General features: G+C 43.6%; 1 protein-coding gene across 4 annotated transcripts in view; it reads left to right on the plus strand.

Annotated features, from left to right (window-relative positions):
* Positions 1-17,476, plus strand: part of THSD7B (thrombospondin type 1 domain containing 7B) — an 805,377-nt gene that overhangs the window by 516,152 nt on the left and 271,749 nt on the right. For all 4 annotated transcript variants that reach the window (XM_089654059.1, XM_089654060.1, XM_089654057.1 and 1 more), the window contains 2 exons: positions 1,541-1,735; positions 11,232-11,495. In XM_089654059.1, the coding sequence (XP_089510185.1) occupies positions 1,541-1,735; positions 11,232-11,495 (459 nt within the window). The remainder of the gene's footprint in view (positions 1-1,540; positions 1,736-11,231; positions 11,496-17,476) is intronic.

Raw genomic sequence — 17,476 nt, forward strand, 5'->3', positions numbered from 1 at the left:
TGTAACTTCTGCCTTTGAATACTTTTACTATGTGTCTGTATGTGTGTATATGTACAGTATGTGTGTGTATGTGTATATATATATATATATATATATACAGTCAGGTCCATAAATATTGGGACATCGACACAATTCTAACATTTTTGGCTCTATACACCACCACAATGGATTTGAAATGAAACGAACAAGATGTGCTTTAACTGCAGACTGTCAGCTTTAATTTGAGGGTATTTACATCCAAATCAGGTGAACGGTGTAGGAATTACAACAGTTTGCATATGTGCCTCCCGCTTATTAAGGGACCAAAAGTAATGGGACAGAATAATAATCATAAATCAAACTTTCACTTTTTAATACTTGGTTGCAAATCCTTTGCAGTCAATTACAGCCTGAAGTCTGGAACGCATAGACATCACCAAACGTTGGGTTTCATCCCTGGTGATGCTCTGCCAGGCCTCTACTGCAACTGTCTTCAGTTCCTGCTTGTTCTTGGGGCATTTTCCCTTCAGTTTTGTCTTCAGCAAGTGAAATGCATGCAGTTGTTTTCCGTGGTCTTCCGGGTCTTTTGGTGTTGCTGAGCTCACTGGTGCGTTCCTTCTTTTTAAGAATGTTCCAAACAGTTATTTTGGCCACGCCTAATGTTTTTGCTATCTCTCTGATGGGTTTGTTTAGTTTTTTCAGCCTAATGATGGCTTCACTGATAGTGACAGCTCTTTGGATCTCATCTTAAGAGTTGAGAGCAACAGATTCCAAATGCAAATAGCATACTTAAAATGAACTCTGGACCTTTTACCTACTCATTGCAATTGGGATATTGAGGGAATAACACACACCTGGCCATGGAACAGCTGAGAAGCCAATTGTCCCATTACTTTTGGTCCCTTAACAAGTGGGAGGCACATATGCAAACTGTTGTAATTCCTACACCGTTCACCTGATTTGGATGTAAATACCCTCAAATTAAAGCTGACAGTCTGCAGTTAAAGCACATCTTGTTTGTTTCATTTCAAATCCATTGTGGTGGTGTATAGAGCCAAAAATGTTATAATTGTGTTGATGTCCCAATATTTATGGACCTGACTGTATATATATATATGTATAAATATACTGTACATACACACACACGAGGGGCCTTCAAAATGTTTCTGCACTTTTATCCATATATATGTGGTAAAAAAAAGTGTGGAAACTTTTTGATGAACCCTCGTGTATATGTATGTATGTATGTATGTATATATATATATATATATTTGCAAAATTAATGTTTTTCCAATGTGTTTCTTACTTTTAGTTGGAGCTGTTGACTATGTTGTAGTCTCTTCTAGAAACCTGCTGTTTCAGAGCTCAGTAGCTCAAGCTGAAATTTGCACACATATTTGGCTCATCCCCCAGGACATCAACCATGTAACTCCATTTTCTATTAGCTTGTTAATGAAGTAAATCTTGCAGAAAAGTACACAATAATGACCATTTTTAACCAAAATATGTTTATCTCTGTAAATGGAATAACAAAAGTGAACATTTGCCTTGTGTTTTCCAGAGATGATCTGTGTTACCACTGGTGATCGTCCAGTAGACGTGAATGAGTGTATCAGATGGGCTGGTCCTGCTCCTTCCACATCGCAGGAGTGTAACGTGCCCTGCAGAGAGGACTGCACATTCACTCCTTGGTCTAAGTTCACCACCTGCTCGGCAGACTGCATTTCGTATAGAATAAGGAGGAGATCCCTGGCCGGTACGTCTTCCTGAGTCATTTTTCAGGCTAAGACTGGCCATGCACTATGGTCATTTTGCTTCTTGGGCAGTCCTGTCGCCATCTTCCCTCCCAGCATCCTTCAACTAAAAAACTAAGAAGCTGAACGGAAAATTGTCAAACATATAGCGGGACATCCAATCAGATGCAGCCACTGTTAGGGTATTTTGACAGCTGCTGAAGCCGGCTGTCAGAATACAACATCTGCATTAGTAGAGTCCTTCAGCCTTGCTTTGTATTGCAGATGGAAGAATCTCTTATTTAAAGTACATATTGGTATGGCAAATGCTCATTGGTCAACGCAACCAACCACATGACCGTGCTGATCTATGACAAGCACAGCTGAGGCTTCCCAGAAGAAAGAAGCCTTTCTCATTGGCCAGCGCAGTCATGTGGATGTGTTGGACAATAATTGCGCATGCCATTTTGAGCATTATGATGGATACTTACTCCGGGGTTGTGTATGGACTGCTACAGCAGCAGCACGGGGCATCATGGCCGCTATGTTCAATGCGGTCCAGAGGGATATTTGAAGTTAAGCTGACCATGGATGGATTGAATCGAGTTGGTCCATCTATGGACAGGCTGATTATACCCAAGTTAATCCATAGATCAACTTGGGTACAACCAGCCCGTCAGATTTTTAGCATTTGATTACTGTCCGCGGCTATAGCTGCTAGCAGTAATCATTATATTCTGCCAGGTGGGAAGGCTCCCCATGCCCCCCTACCATCAGAGTACAGGAGCACTGCAGGAAGGATTCCCCTATCAACACTGACTGTGTTGATGAGGAAATTGAGATATTCCCTTTGCTTCACTTCCACCCATGGTTAAAGGAAAGAAAATCAATTAATCTATGGCTTGCTTAACCCCTTGATGCCGATCACATGCAAATATGCGGCCTCTCGGCGTCTGGGCCTTGACGCCCAGTGGCAGCATATTTGCGTGCAATTAGAAAATACATATCTTCTGAGAGCGCGCATCCCAGCACATATGTCTGACTCACGTAAAGGTCCCAATCTCCCCTTTTGATCGGAACCTTTTCCCATCATGTGACCGCCGTGACAGCAAATCACAGCCAGGGGTGAACTGACCATTTGGAAACTTGGGCACTGCCCGAGGGCCCGGGGTCAGTAGGGGGCCCCATGAGATGCCCCTGATACCTTTTTCATAGGTTTTTTTGAGTTTGGGCAAGGACACAGGGGCCCCATGATCCCCTATTGCCCGGGGGCCCCATGAGTTGTCAGTCCGCCCCTGATCACAGCGGTCACATGACCCTAAAACCCCGCCTCCTGGCTTCTGAAACTCTTAAAGGGCCGGGAGGCGCCGGGGCCAAGAGGTTAAGATTATCATTACTATTTTACAGGATTTATATAGCATAGTTTGCACAGCACTTTACAACATGAGGGCAGGCAGTACAGTCACAATCCAATCAGAGGGCCCTGCTCGTTAGAACTTGCAGTCTAAATATCTTTTTGCGAGCAACAAACTTAACCTTTAAGTACCTTTTTTTTGCAAGTAAAGGAAAATAAGTTCTGATCTTTCCAGAACTCTGTTGTCCTTGCAATTTCCTGTAGACTGAACTGGTATCCAATGTTATCAGCTTTCCCAGTTATCTTCTGTAAACCACAGAACACCTCCCTTCTATGTAAAGGAGATGAGGAGGAGGTTTGTAGTCCAAATAGAAGATCGGCTTATAGATGCTCTATAGATACAATACAGTGAGTTGTCAATATAGGACAGGAAGTGTGTTACTGGCAGGATCATCAGGTGAAAATAAAGAAAAAAAAATCTAAAATAAAGAAAACGAGTGCAGTCAACACATCTAAGGACAGGGAAGCTGCAAGTACAGTTTTGTTTTGGGGTTTAAAGACACTTTAGTTATACCATTACTGGGAATTCACATGCTCATGAATTGCTCTCAGGTTTGATGGACTTTTGATAAATGCCGGATCACAGCTTAATAGAATTTTCCATTACAGCAATGATGGATTGTGCTCTACTGTGGAGATGCAGCTGCTCTGCTCTGCTCACGCTGTTACTTAATTGTACTTAATATTTTTTATTACTATTGAAAATCAGGACACATTTAATGCAACATTTATTTGTTTTTGTTTTTTTGCTTTTTTTTTGCTTCTGCTTCTTCAGCCAGGCCTGAAACTTAAAGAATATGTAAACCCGACATTTCATATTCCTGATATGTGCCTGCTGTACTATGTTCTTGTATGAAAAAGTATCCTGTTATCTTTGTATTGCCAGTCCCTCTGCTTTCCTATTAAAAACTGACCACACTAGGCATGAGAACACTGCGTGGTCAGTTCTGTAGCTGTGCTGAGAACTCTACTTGCTTTCCTCCAATGATCAGATTTGCCCTGACACGCCAAAATGCTCAACAAGCCAAATCCCATGCTGTTCACAATTGAGTGTTCAGATGCCTGTAGTTCAACGCTTGAAACTCAGAAAGGTACAGGAGCCGCTTTTGAAGTTGATTTGGGTGTCTTTGAATCCCTTGACTTCAACGGGAGCATTTAACAAAATACATGTTTTTAGGCGCTCCCATAATAAAAGCCTTTGTGCCAAAAATGTGTGATCCTGTCCCAAAGAAGCTCCTATATGGCACAAAAATGCAAACAAGCACCTCAAAATCAGCAGTATATGCTATGGTCAAGTGTGAATGGGGGCTAGACTATAACGTGGAACTGCACTGGATCTGAGCACCACAAACCAAAAATGCTATTTCATTCATTGTTAATATTCAACTACCCCATCCATCCATGTCTCCATGATTTATTTTACTGAGAAATTGGAAAAACACCCCCTTGCATTTCTGGCAGTGGCCATCTTTAGTAAGGGAAAATGACTCATGTAGCATTTACTTCCTGAAACCCATCTGCCCTTAGCACAGGCATTGGGTGAGCTGAGAGCCTTCCCTCCCCTCCTGAAGACTCCTGGGATGTATGTCATCATTTGCCTAGGCATGGAAATCAGGAAGTAACTGAACAAATGTATAAAAAAAGGTAAAAGAAGTAAATATTATATATTTTCCTATCTATATACTAATGCTAGCAGCATAAGGATTAAACATAGTCAGTGTTTATTGAGAGAGTGAAGTTCCTCTTTAAAGAAGGGCTGTGCCCGCACTGCATTGATTAACTGCCTGTTTTGTCAAAGGGTTCAGATAGCAGAAATATACTTGCCTAATCCACCGATCCTCTGAGCACAAGACTGGTCCCCGCTGCTCCTGTCCCTGCCCTCCCTTCCCTGCGGTCTAGTGGCTTTGTGCATGGACTGTTCCTGACATCATCACACCTATAGACCAGCTCTGGACATGAGGACAGCTGGAACAGCCCACCGCTGGACGTGGGGGAGCACTGTTTTTGGAGGACTGAAGGATCGGGTAAGTATAGTCCTTCTGGACAAACCAAGCAGTTAACCCATGCAGTGCGGGCACAGCCCCACTGCATGGGAAAAAAAAACTTTTTTTATCCTAGAGTTCTGCTTTCAGAACTACTTTTTAATGAAAAATAATGTTTCTGTATATAGATAAAGGGTTTTTTTAGTGGGTTCAGACATACTCTGTCTCCCAGCTTCAGAATGGGCAGTTGACAAGGTAGCAGCGGTCAGAATTTAGGTGATCTCTGACTACGCAACACAAGCTTGTTCACTCTGTTGAGTGGCAGTAAAAAACTGCAGTTGAGCCACACTTTAACACCCCCCAACCACTCCTATCTTTAGAAGCAGCAGCCCAATGATGCACATACAGTGGGGCAAAAAAGTATTTAGTCAGCCACCAATTGTGCAAGTTCTCCCACTTAAAAAGATGAGAGAGGCCTGTAATTGGCATCATAGGTAGACCTCAACTATGAGAGACAAAATGAGAAAAAAAATCCAGACAATCACATTGGCTGATTTGGAAAGAATTTATTTGCAAATTATGGTGTAAAATAAGTATTTGGTCACCTACAAACAAGCAAGATTTCTGGCTCTCACAGACCTGTACCTTCTTCTTTAAGAGGCTCCTCTGTCCTGCACTCATTACCTGTTTCAATGGCACCTGTTTGAACTTGTTATCAGTATAAAAGACACCTGTCCACAACCTCAAACAGTCACACTCCAAACTCCACTATGGTGAAGACCAAAGAGCTGTCGAAGGACACCAGAAACAAAATTGTAGACCTGCACCAGGCTGGGAAGACTGAATCTGCAATAGGCAAGCAGCTTGGTGTGAACAAATCAACTGTGGGAGCAATAATTAGAAAATGGAAGACATACAAGACCACTGATAATTTCCCTCGATCTGGGGCTCCACGCAAGATCTCACCCCGTGGGGTCAAAATGATCACAAGAACGGTGAGCAAAAATCCCAGGACCACACGGGGGGGACCTAGTGAATGACCTGCAGAGAGCTGGGACCAACGTAACAAAGGCTACCATCAGTAACACACTATGCTGCCAGGGACTCAGATCCTGCAGTGCCAGACGTGTCCCCCTGCTTAAGCCAGTACATGTCCGGGCCCTTCTGAAGTTTGCTAGAGAGCATTTGGATGATCCAGAAGAGGATTGGGAGAATGTCTTATGGTCAGATGAAACCAAAATAGAACTGTTTGGTAGAAACACAACTCATCGTGTTTGGAGGAGAGAGAATGCTGAGTTGCATCCATAGAACATCATACCTACTGTGAAGCATGGGGGTGGCAACATCATGCTTTGGGGCTGTTTCTCCGCAAAGGGACCAGGACGACTGATCCATGTACAGGACAGAATGAATGGCGCCATGTATCGTGAGAGTTTGAGTGCAAACCTCCTTCCATCAGCAAGGGCATTGAAGATGAAACGTGGCTGGGTCTTCCAACATGACAATGATCCCAAACATACTGCCCAGGCAACGAAGGAGTGGCTTCGTAAGAAGCATTTCAAGGTCCTGGAGTGGCATAGCCAGTCTCCTGATCTCAACCCCATAAAAAACCTTTGGAGGGAGTTGAAAGTCCATGTTGCCCAGCGACAGCCCCAAAACATCACTGCTCTAGAGGAGATCTGCATGGAGGATGGGCCAACATACCAGCAACAGTGTGTGCCAACCTTGTGAAGACTTACAGGAAACGTTTGACCTCTTTTCATATTGACCAAATACTTATTTTCCACCATAATTTGCAAATAAATTCTTTCCAAATCAGCCAATGTGATTGTCTGGATTTTTGTTCTCATTTTGTCTCTCATAGTTGAGGTCTACCTATGATGCCAATTACAGGCCTCTCTCATCTTTTTAAGTGGGAGAACTTGCACAATTGGTGGCTGACTAAATACTTTTTTGCCCCACTGTATGCCATGGCTGCGATGCTTTGCTTCATGGCTGCAGCAGGAATTATAACCCGTCATTTTCAGCCAAGTGCAGCCATGCATTTGTAGTGCCTTGCGACCATGTGCAATGCACTCAGATTCAGCTCACTAGTGTGGGGTTCAAGGGGTTAAAGCAAGCAGCAAGCGGACAACACAATCCCTACTCATGTCTATCATATGGTCTCTGAAGAGCGATCTAAGCACGGATTGCTCTTCAAAGAACAATGCACGTGTGAACAAGCCCTAACAAAGTAATTAAAGGTATATATGGTGGTGAATATAAATCTTTAGAAAGCCCGCAGAGTTTTGGTAATTTAGGTCTGACTGTTCTTGTCCAGCTGTGACCAGTTCACTTGAATGCGTTTGGAGACGGAGGTGGTCTGTAGAGAGAAACTATCTTTCCTTCTGTTTTAAATTGTGTGGATTCTTATTAGTGCAATCCAAAGAAACCAAGGGGGACGCTGTGAATTGTGGATAAGGTTTGAAATGTTTATTGGAAACAGAGGCAGAGTAATTGTTTTATTCCCAGTGTGTAATTGAGGTTCATAAATAATGTATATAACCTCCATATTACAGAAGCACAATGATGACACACAGTTTCTATTCTGTGATGTATTGTTGGTTATTCCCGTGTTTACTGGGAAAATATTTTCCAACTCTTCAATGAATAAATCTGTATCATGAACGGTTAACTGTTTTCTGGCAGAATATATCTCTTAATCTCTGTGTAAAGGAAAGCTTCGCTGGCTGTGAATCTAAAACAGCATTTAAGAGGAATTATTTAAAGCCCAACTCCGGGTTCCCTAATGAAGAAAGGTAGCTCAGAGCAGCAATATTTGCCTACTATTTGCCACAGTTTCTGACAGTAATGTTTCTGCCACTAGATGTCCTCAGTTCCAAGCATCCTTCAACACTGAGGACATAGTGTGAGTGCAGTGGATCATGGACCGCCCCTGAGGTACAATCCCATTTGGATTGCTTGTGTAATGCACAGCTTGAATAGATTGTAAGGGTAAGCCTTCATATTTCATTGCTGTTGGTAAATCTAAAGGTAATTGTACAGGGATTGAATACCGGTAGTCATGTACAGGCAGGGGGTCTGTACAATCAGATCAGGGCCAGGACAAGGGGTGGGAATGAGAGGCAGGCACCCAGGGTGCAATGGTAGTGAAGGGCACCCCCACACCACATGCAAGCTCATGATCAGTGGCTAGCAACCAGGGGCCACAGTTTCATGTCTGCCCTGACAGCAAATGCTGTTATGCCATGCTCAAACATACCTGCTCTCCACCCTATCCACCCACAACTGACTCAAAAACACACCGTGCATGTGCAACTACCACAAGAAAGCAAACGATTTCCATGCAGGGGCAGTGCACACTTCATGTCAACCATGGTTAGTTGAAGCAAAGAGCAAAGGATGGGCACAAGGTGGTACACCCATTCTATGGCATGCATTGGGGGAGTGCAGTTCTGCATCCTTGCCCTGTGCTCCCTCTACCCATTAACCCCTAATCTAAACTACTCATAAATCTGCAGAAAACTGAACAGATAGCACATCTTAGGAGCATCTACCTTTTTAATGGTGGATGGCTGCTTCTGAGTTGGTACTGGGACCAGAACCTGTGTGAGGGCCATTCAGCGCTTCTTCCAGCACATACATCATACTCTGTGGCTCAGATTCCGAAGTAAAGACTTGCTGCCATGTAAATACACCTTTGCCAAATTCATTTGAAAATCTGAGGGAATTATTGTTGATAGCTCTTTGTGAATTCTCGTAACAGTGTAAAACATTTACTGAAATACATTAGCACCTGTTTCTTACATTTAACAGATTTTTCTCTAAATTAGTAAAGTTGCAAGCTTTTTTTTTTTTTTACTTCAAATCAAGGATAATCAAGGATAGCTTGTTTGCATCTCATAAACATATCAGCCCATATGTTCCTTCAAGAACTTTTATATACAGTATCAATTATCACATAATAAAAAGAAAAAGAATCAATTTAAATAAAAAGTGTCTTTTAAAGAGTCCATATACACCAAAGAAAAGAAATATTCATCCACTCCTTGCGAAAATGACATTCAGTCCAAAGGTAGGTATCAGTATTCTGCTGATTGTAAACAACGACAGGTGAAAAAATGAGCCGATCAACCAAAGCATCCCTCCATGTACACAAGAGGCTGTTACCAAACTGAAGTGTGTTTTGCCAACCCCCTGATGATGTGTACTATGAAACGCGTTAGAGGTGGCTAACCATGATAATACCACTCCAAAGACATGCTGGAAGGTTAATTGGCACCTGAATGTACAATATATATGTAAAGTGCTGCGTAAATTGATGGCGCTATATAAGTACCTGTAATAAATAACTAAAAATTGATCTTCTGCCAGCACTGATCACACGTCTACACTGACCACTAATATTAATAGACACAGCAATTTTTACTGGCTGCTTTATTTTATGGGCGGCACAGTGGCTTAGTGGTTAGCACTTCCGCCTGGCAGTACTAGGGTCGTTGGTTCAAATCCCAACCATGGCACCACCTGCCTGGAGTTTGCATGTTCTCCCTGTGCCTGCGTGGGTTTCCTCCGGGTACTCCAGTTTCCTACCACACTCCAAAGACATGCTGGTGGATTAATTGGCTCCATTATAAATTGTCCCTAGTATATGTATGTATGAATGTGAGTTAGGGACCTTAGATTGTACGCCCCTTGAGGGTTAGGGACTGATGTGAATGTATAATATATATGTAAAGCACTGCGTAAAATTGACGGCGCTATATAAGTACCTGAAATAAATAAATAAATGTTATTATCAGGGGCGGACTGACAACTCATGGGGCCCCCAGGCAATTGGGGATCATGGGGCCCCTGTGTCCTTGCCCTCACTCAAAACACTCCCAAAAAAACCTATAAAAAGGTACCAGGGGCATTTTATGGGGCCCCCTACTGACCCCAGGCCCTCGGGCAGCGCTCGAATGGTCAATCCGCCCCTGGTTATTATTCATATTAATAATTTTAATTAATATTTTATTAATAAAAATACATTTAATTTAATTTCAACATTCTTACTAAAAATATACGAAGCAAGGAGAATGGTTCAGCATAGGACTGTGTCTAACCCAGGGGTGGGCAAACTTTTTGACTTGAGGGCCGCAATGGGTTCATATATTGGACCCGGGGGCCAGACCAAGAGTAGATGAATGATGTGTATGTGTCATCCATAGTAAGTATAGTAATATTCCCCCATAGTAAGCATAGTAATTCATCCCCCCTATAGTAATTCATCCCCCATAGTAATTCATCCCCCATAGTAATTCATCCCCCATATAGTAATTCATCCCCCCTATAGTAATTCATCCACCACAGTAATTCATCCCCCATAGTAATTCATCCCCCATAGCAATTAATCCCCCATATAGTAATTCATCCCCCATAGTAATTCATCCCCCATATAGTAATTCATCCCCCCTATAGTAATTCATCCCCCATAGTAATTAATCCCCCATATAGTAATTCATCCCCCATATAGTAATTCATCCCCTATAGTAATTCATCCCCCCTATAGTAATTCATCCCCCATATTAATTCATTCCCCATATTAAGTCCCCAAGTCCCCCCTGTGTCAATTTACTTACCTTTGCTCCGCGCGTTCCTCTCGCCGTGTTCCCGCGCCGTTCCGGTCTTCAGGGCGGACTGTGAGAGGAGCCTAGCTCCCCTCACGTTCGTCACGCTGCCCCGCCTACACACATCCTGACAGCCATCCTGACAGTATCACGCTCCGCGGGCCGGATTAAAAGGTCCTCCGGGCCGTATACGGCCCGCGGGCCGTAGTTTGCCCATTGTTGGTCTAACCCTTTTCTGATACTACAGAGTTCCACCCTTGGAAATCCATCACCTTTGAGTATACCAGGATAGTAGGGCAGCTCTGAGTGCTCAATTAGCGTCAAATCTGCTTTCAAAGAGCCGGGGAAAACCTAAACCTTGCCACAACCTCCAACAATCATGGAGATGGAATCAGTTTTTCACAGACTGGGAAAGCCCCATTAAATAAGGTCTTTTATTTTTACTTTGCTGATAAGACTTCTGGGTGTACAAATTTTGCCTGATTTCAATAAAATGATGCCCATCTCATTGCAGGGAGAAGCAAGAAGCGAGACAGATGTCAGAACAGCGAGCTTTATCCGTTAGCGGAGACTGAGGCATGCGCCTGTGAAGTATATAAATCTCAGCCGTATGGAAATTGGTCGGACTGCATAATTCGAGATGGAAGAAATGAAATGCAGCTGGGAGTGAGAGCTCGCAGAGACATGAAAGGCTGTGGTGAAGGCGTTCGACTGTGCGCAATCGCCTGCTACGACTTAACTGGCAGGATTGTGGAGCCCGGTCTCTGCAGTCGTTCTGGTAAGAGCATCAATAATTTATGGAACAGACGCTTAGCACAGAGTGATTTTAATTGTTAAGGCCGGGGAATAGTTTTGTGCATTTCTATTATTTCTTGGGGACAAGTGTAGAAATTAAGAACCGCTCTGGATACGTTCTGTGTCTTACACCAGGAACAAAAAGTGTTTTGACTGTTGTAGTAACAATATTCACATTATAACCCTGTATTTAACCCCTCGCCTACCGGGCACTTATACCCCTTTCCTGCCCAGCTTTCAGCGCTGTCGCACTTTGAATGACAATTGCACGGTCATGCAACACTGTACCCATATGAAATTTTTATAATTTTTTTGAGACAGATAGAGCTTTCTATTGGTGGTATTTAATCACCTCTGGGATTTTTTTTTTTTCTTAAACAAACCAAAAACCACTGAAATTAAAAAAAAAAACGTTTTTTCTTAGTTTTTGTTATACAATTTTGTAAATAAGTGATTATTTCTCCTTCACTGATGTGCGCTAATGAGGCTTCAGTGATGGGCACTGATAGGCTGCACTGATGGACACTGATAGGTGGCACTGATGGGCACTGATGAGGAGGCACTGGTAGGTTGCACTGATGGGCATTGACAGGCATCACTGATGGGCACTGAAAGGCAGCGCTGATACATGACACTGATATATGGCACTGATAGGCGGCACTGATAGGCGGCACTGACTGGCACTGATAGGCAGCACTGACTGACACTGATAGGCGGCACTGACTGGCACTGATGCGCACTGATATGCGACACTGACTGGCACTGATAGGTGGCACTGATTGGCAGCACTGATATGTGGCACTGATTGGCATTGATAGGTGGCACTGACTGGCACTGATGGGTGACATTGAAAGGCAGCTCAGATGGGCACTGATATGTGGCATTGATGTGCACTGGTAGGTACTGATATGTGGCATTGACGTGGCACTGATGGGCACTGGCACGTGGCACTGATGAGCACTGACAGGTGGCACTTCTGGGGCCACACTGATCATCAGGGCACACTGATCATCAGTGCCCTGATGATCAGTGTACATGTCCCCTCCGCTGAAAGCCGATTACTGGCTCTCCTCTCGTCAGCTGTCTCGAGCTGTCAGCGTGACAGCTCGAGAGGAGAGAAATGCCGATAACTGGCATTTCCGTGTTTACATGTGATCAGCTGTGATTGGACACAGCTGATCACATGACCGAGCCGACATCTTCGGCTCTTTCCGTGATCCGCTGTGTCCGAGGGACACAGCGCACCGGCGATCGCCGCGCATGCGCAGTGAGAATGGTACGACGTCATATGACGTCCTATCAGATCGAGAGAACCACCTTGCGCCCGTCATTGTACTATAGGGCTGGCGGAAGGTGGTTAAAGAGACCCAGTCGCCAAGTCATACATTTCGAATTAATCTTTCCTGGAGAACATAATGGCATATTATTTACCTGTAAAAGCCTCCCTTGTGTAGACATTCAAAAGCTCAGAGACTGCTGCTGGGTGCCGCCATCAAGGATATGATTTCAGCAGGCCCGGCAGACTCAGGGCCACAATGGTGCACTCACAAAGGCAGTTTTAACCAAGCCTGGGCATGGTTCACCTCCTTGGTCCATTTCATTTGTGTAATGTGAATGCTCTGAATCATTCTCGAGAATGGTTAAGTGTACCATGCCTGGGACTACTTGGAAGAGGTGGCCCTAGGCACAGTTCACTTGTGGTCTTGTATGGTTCGCTTCAGTGTGATTGCAAACAGTGCCAGAGCACAGAACTCTCTATAGATAACTGAGCACAGAAGTAGGGATCACTGTGGTCTGGATAGTAGACGTGATGAAGTAATTGTGCCCTGGAACACTTGCTGTGGGCCCAGTATGAGTGCAGACCAATGGCGGACTGGGGAACAGGAACAGTCAAAATCAGACACGGCTCAGTTCTTTTCCAATAATGTTTATTGAAATTTTTAAAAGGGTGCAGAGACAACGTGGCAAAATACAAAGTGCATTCAAAGGGCACATACAGTATATAAGAGAAGAGCAGGAGACACATATTATTTGACCTCAAAAATATAACTGTTTATGCATATAAAGAGAGAGTCGAATTGGTCATCCAGGTGACCACAATATCTCAACAAACTTAGAATTGAGGGTTGCAAGATCTTGAATATTGTTATCCTAACCAGAGGTGTAACTAGAACCTTCGTGGCCCAAAATCATAAAGGCCCCCCTGGATGGGGCCCTTTCCTTTGATCCTGGGGCACTTTATTCCCAATGTGGGACCCTTTATTACGGTCCCACAGTGAGCCCCCTTCCTGCCATCTTTGGGTCCAAGCCCGGGGACGGAACGCCATGGACCGGTTCCAAGTGCGACCTTTGCAACCCTTGTAGTTCCGCCACTGGTAGCACTTTTTTTTTTGTTATTTAATTTACTTTTTACCATTTTATTTATTATTTATTTATTTACAATTTTATTTTCTGTTATTTTTAAAATGTTGTTTTAGGGGACAATGGTGAAATATCAGGGGTCTAAATAGACCTCTGATGTTTCACCTTTGAGGCAGAAAAAGAAGTATGAGGACACCCTAGTCTCCATCTCTGCAGCCTCAGCAGCACAGAATGAATGAACAGGAATAGCTCTGTACAGAGCTCCCTGTTCATTCATAAACTGAAGCATAGTAAACACAGTTCATGATGCCTTTGATTGAATGAAAAGAAAAACATTTGCTATGGAGGCACTCACGTGGTCTCGCTTCTGAGCTGGCTTTGTGTGTCCATAAGACACATGGAGTGGGGCTCGACCCCGTCCCCTGCTCCCTCCTCACTGGCTGTGATTGACAGTAGCAAGAGCCAATGGCTCTCACTTCTGTGTCAGAGCCAATGAGGAGGGAGAGAAAGGAGAGAGAGCCGTTTATCTTGCGCACTTTGCTGGATCGAGATGGGACTCAGTTAACTATAAGGTGCAGCTGGGGGGGGGGAGCTGCATGCAGAATATTTTTTACATTAATGCATAAAATACACTAAGGTAAAAAGCCTTCAGCCTTTAGAGCCGCTTAGATTTTTCTATGTGTTAACCTGCAATTTTTCAAATTGGTGACAGAGTCTCTTTAAAGCGTCATGAAGATAAATTCTGGCAAAAAAATGCACCTATAAAAGAAAAGAGCATATAATCACCTATCTGTGCTGGAATTTGCAATTGTCAGGTTGCACGTCAAGAATGTAATAAGATGAGACATCTGTGAGAAGGCCGTATCTCCGTATCTCCAGACTGAGCTGACATGAGGAACTCTTACTCTCGGCACATAAGGCAATAAAGTGATCTTTCCATTCTCTCTGAATTGGTTGAAGAGATTGTCTAGCACAGTGTAAAATCCCTCCCGGTGATAATGGTCTTTAGACACTTGTGGTGGAAGCTCTTCTCATCTGTCCTATAATTGCCCGTATTTGTTGCCTCTCCTGTGGATTGAGTTGTACATATTGAGCCATGGGCTGCCAGGCTTATCTCCGATATAAGAGTTGATAAGTTATACTATAAGAGGGAAATTATGGCTATCGCCTGTTATAGGCTTTTTATATACATGTGAATATGATCAGCAAGGGATAAGTGCGGTTCTAGTGGGCGAGTTCTTAAGGGACCCCATTCCCTTTGATGGACCTTTTTGATATGGGTAAAACCTACCTGAGTACCTGAATGGTCAACTCTTCTCTTATTTCTCTGGATGTCCTGAATCTCATCAAATCTCCTTTTTAAGACATTTTTTGTATTTTGAAAACAGCCAAAAGTTGCGGAATTCTAAGTCAGGGGAATAAGGTGGTTGATCAAGTTTTGGAATGGATTTCTTGGCCAGGAACTCGCAGATACTTCATTGGGCATCATGTGCAGGAGGATTGTTGTGGTGGACAATCCACTTGTCAGGGCAGAGTTCCGGTCTTTTCCTCTGAACAAGCTCCCCTAACTTTTTCATTTTACACATTTGCATCCGTCCTTTGCGCTTTTAGCAGATCATGGACATCTTCAAGCCCCTCATTAAACCACCTATGCTTGATTTCTTCATGGAATGTTCACCATAAGCCTGTTGTAACAGTGCTAAAGTTTCACTCGCACTTTTGTCAAATTTCACGCAAAGTCTTATGTTAATCCGCTGCTCCAGATTCCTGTCACTCATTTTCTGCCAACAGCACACATGCGTTGTTTCTTCTACATTCCAGGAATTAAATCTCGTATGTATGTATGTGTGTATGTATATATATATATATATATATATATATATATATATATATAAAACTAAAGTGAGACTTTTAGGGCTGGTTCACACAACAATTTTTTTGTTCCAGATACATTTCTGAATGCACATTTACACTCATTTTGTATGTTTTTTTAATGCATTCTGGTGCGTTTTCGATGCGTTCCTTTTTTTTCTTCATCTCAGTTCTCATGTGAGTTCTGGAGCGTTTCTGGTGTTTACATGCATTCCAGTGCACTTTCCATGCGTTTTGCTGTGTTTCAGATGCATTCTATACAGAAAGAAAAATTAAGCATGTTCTACTTTTGTTGACTGCACTAGAACGCACACAGATGTGACAAGGGCTGCCACTCCTCTGAAAAGTAATCAGTGCTTGGATTGCTTTCCTGAGGTGTTTGACAGGTGTTGAGGAGATGACATGCCCCACCCTCACTGCCTGTTTTACCCCCTGAATGCCACACTACCAGGCAGGAACTGAGTGCATTGCTTACAATTGCAGGGTGGCTGCAGTATGGCCCCACTCACTTGAATGGGTTGCGTTAAGCGCAGGGGCGGACTGACCATTTGGAAACTCAGGCACTGCCCGAGGGCCCGGGGTCAGTAAGGGGCCCCATGAGATGTACCTTTTTCATAGGCTTTTTTGAGTTTGGGCAAGGACACAGGGGCCCCATGATCGCCTATTGCCCGGGGGCCCCATGAGTTGTCAGTCCACCCCTGGATCAGCGTGCTGTAGTGCCTGCTGAACATAACAGGGGGCTTAGTTTCTGCCATGGCTGTGAAGCAAAGCATCGCGGCTGTGGCATGTGAACACCCCTGGCCGCTGACTTTACAGCTTAAGGGGAGCAGTTGGGGTGAAAAAAAACATCTTACTAAGTGTTTTTAACTCCCCCCACCACCACCATCACCACCACCACCACCACCACAGGTGTCAACGAGCCCTAAAGTGGCTAAAAGCAAATGGAGGAAGGTTTTTTTTTTTTTTTTTTGCAGAATAGCATGCAAAGATATGTCCCTTTTAGCAAATAAACTGTAAGGCACCTTTCACACAGTTTGCCAGGAGGCAGTAAAAACAGGCAGTTGATCCTCATTTTTACCGTTTCCTCCACCTGGACCTCTCACCTTCACAGCTGTACAGGCGCAATGCTTTGCACCTCGGTCCGCCAATTTTAATGCGGTGTGCCAAGTTTGTTTGACAGCACCGCCTGTCAAACTCTCCAATCATAGTGAATGGGACCACGCCACAACTGCGAACCAAATTATTGGCTTGGCATTGCGGCAGTATCATGATCCACCGTGCTGCTAGTGTGATAGAAGCCTTTCTCCCACCAGTTTTTCTATGTGGGATTCCGTTCCGCTTTATGAGCTGTGTATTGTAAAGGAGTTTTTAATAAGCTGAACTATGCCCAGTATACACTGTACTGGAAAATATTCAGTAAGCCTCCCGATACAGTGCTAGTGAATAATAACAACCAGACAGCGGAATGAAAAGCACGAGAAGTAACATTTACTTATCTTCGTTACAGATGATTGCTTACAAAAATAGCAGTTCCAACGTCATAAAGGCCTCCTGCACCCCGGGCGTCTAAATTTCTCCTCTGAATGCCTTTTACTCTTGGCAGGAAATATCAGCTTAAAAAATGCACCAAAAAGCCACGTACTGCACATGCGTTTAGGTGCGTTAAGTGTTTGAGTAATTATGGATTTCATTGGCCAGGATATTAACTTATTCTGGCCATTGGGATGAATG

The sequence above is a fragment of the Staurois parvus genome, unplaced genomic scaffold (genome assembly GCF_062004578.1).
Source record: "Staurois parvus isolate SC_StPar_1 unplaced genomic scaffold, SC_StPar_1.0 ptg000735l, whole genome shotgun sequence".
Taxonomy (NCBI): Eukaryota; Metazoa; Chordata; class Amphibia; order Anura; family Ranidae; genus Staurois; species Staurois parvus.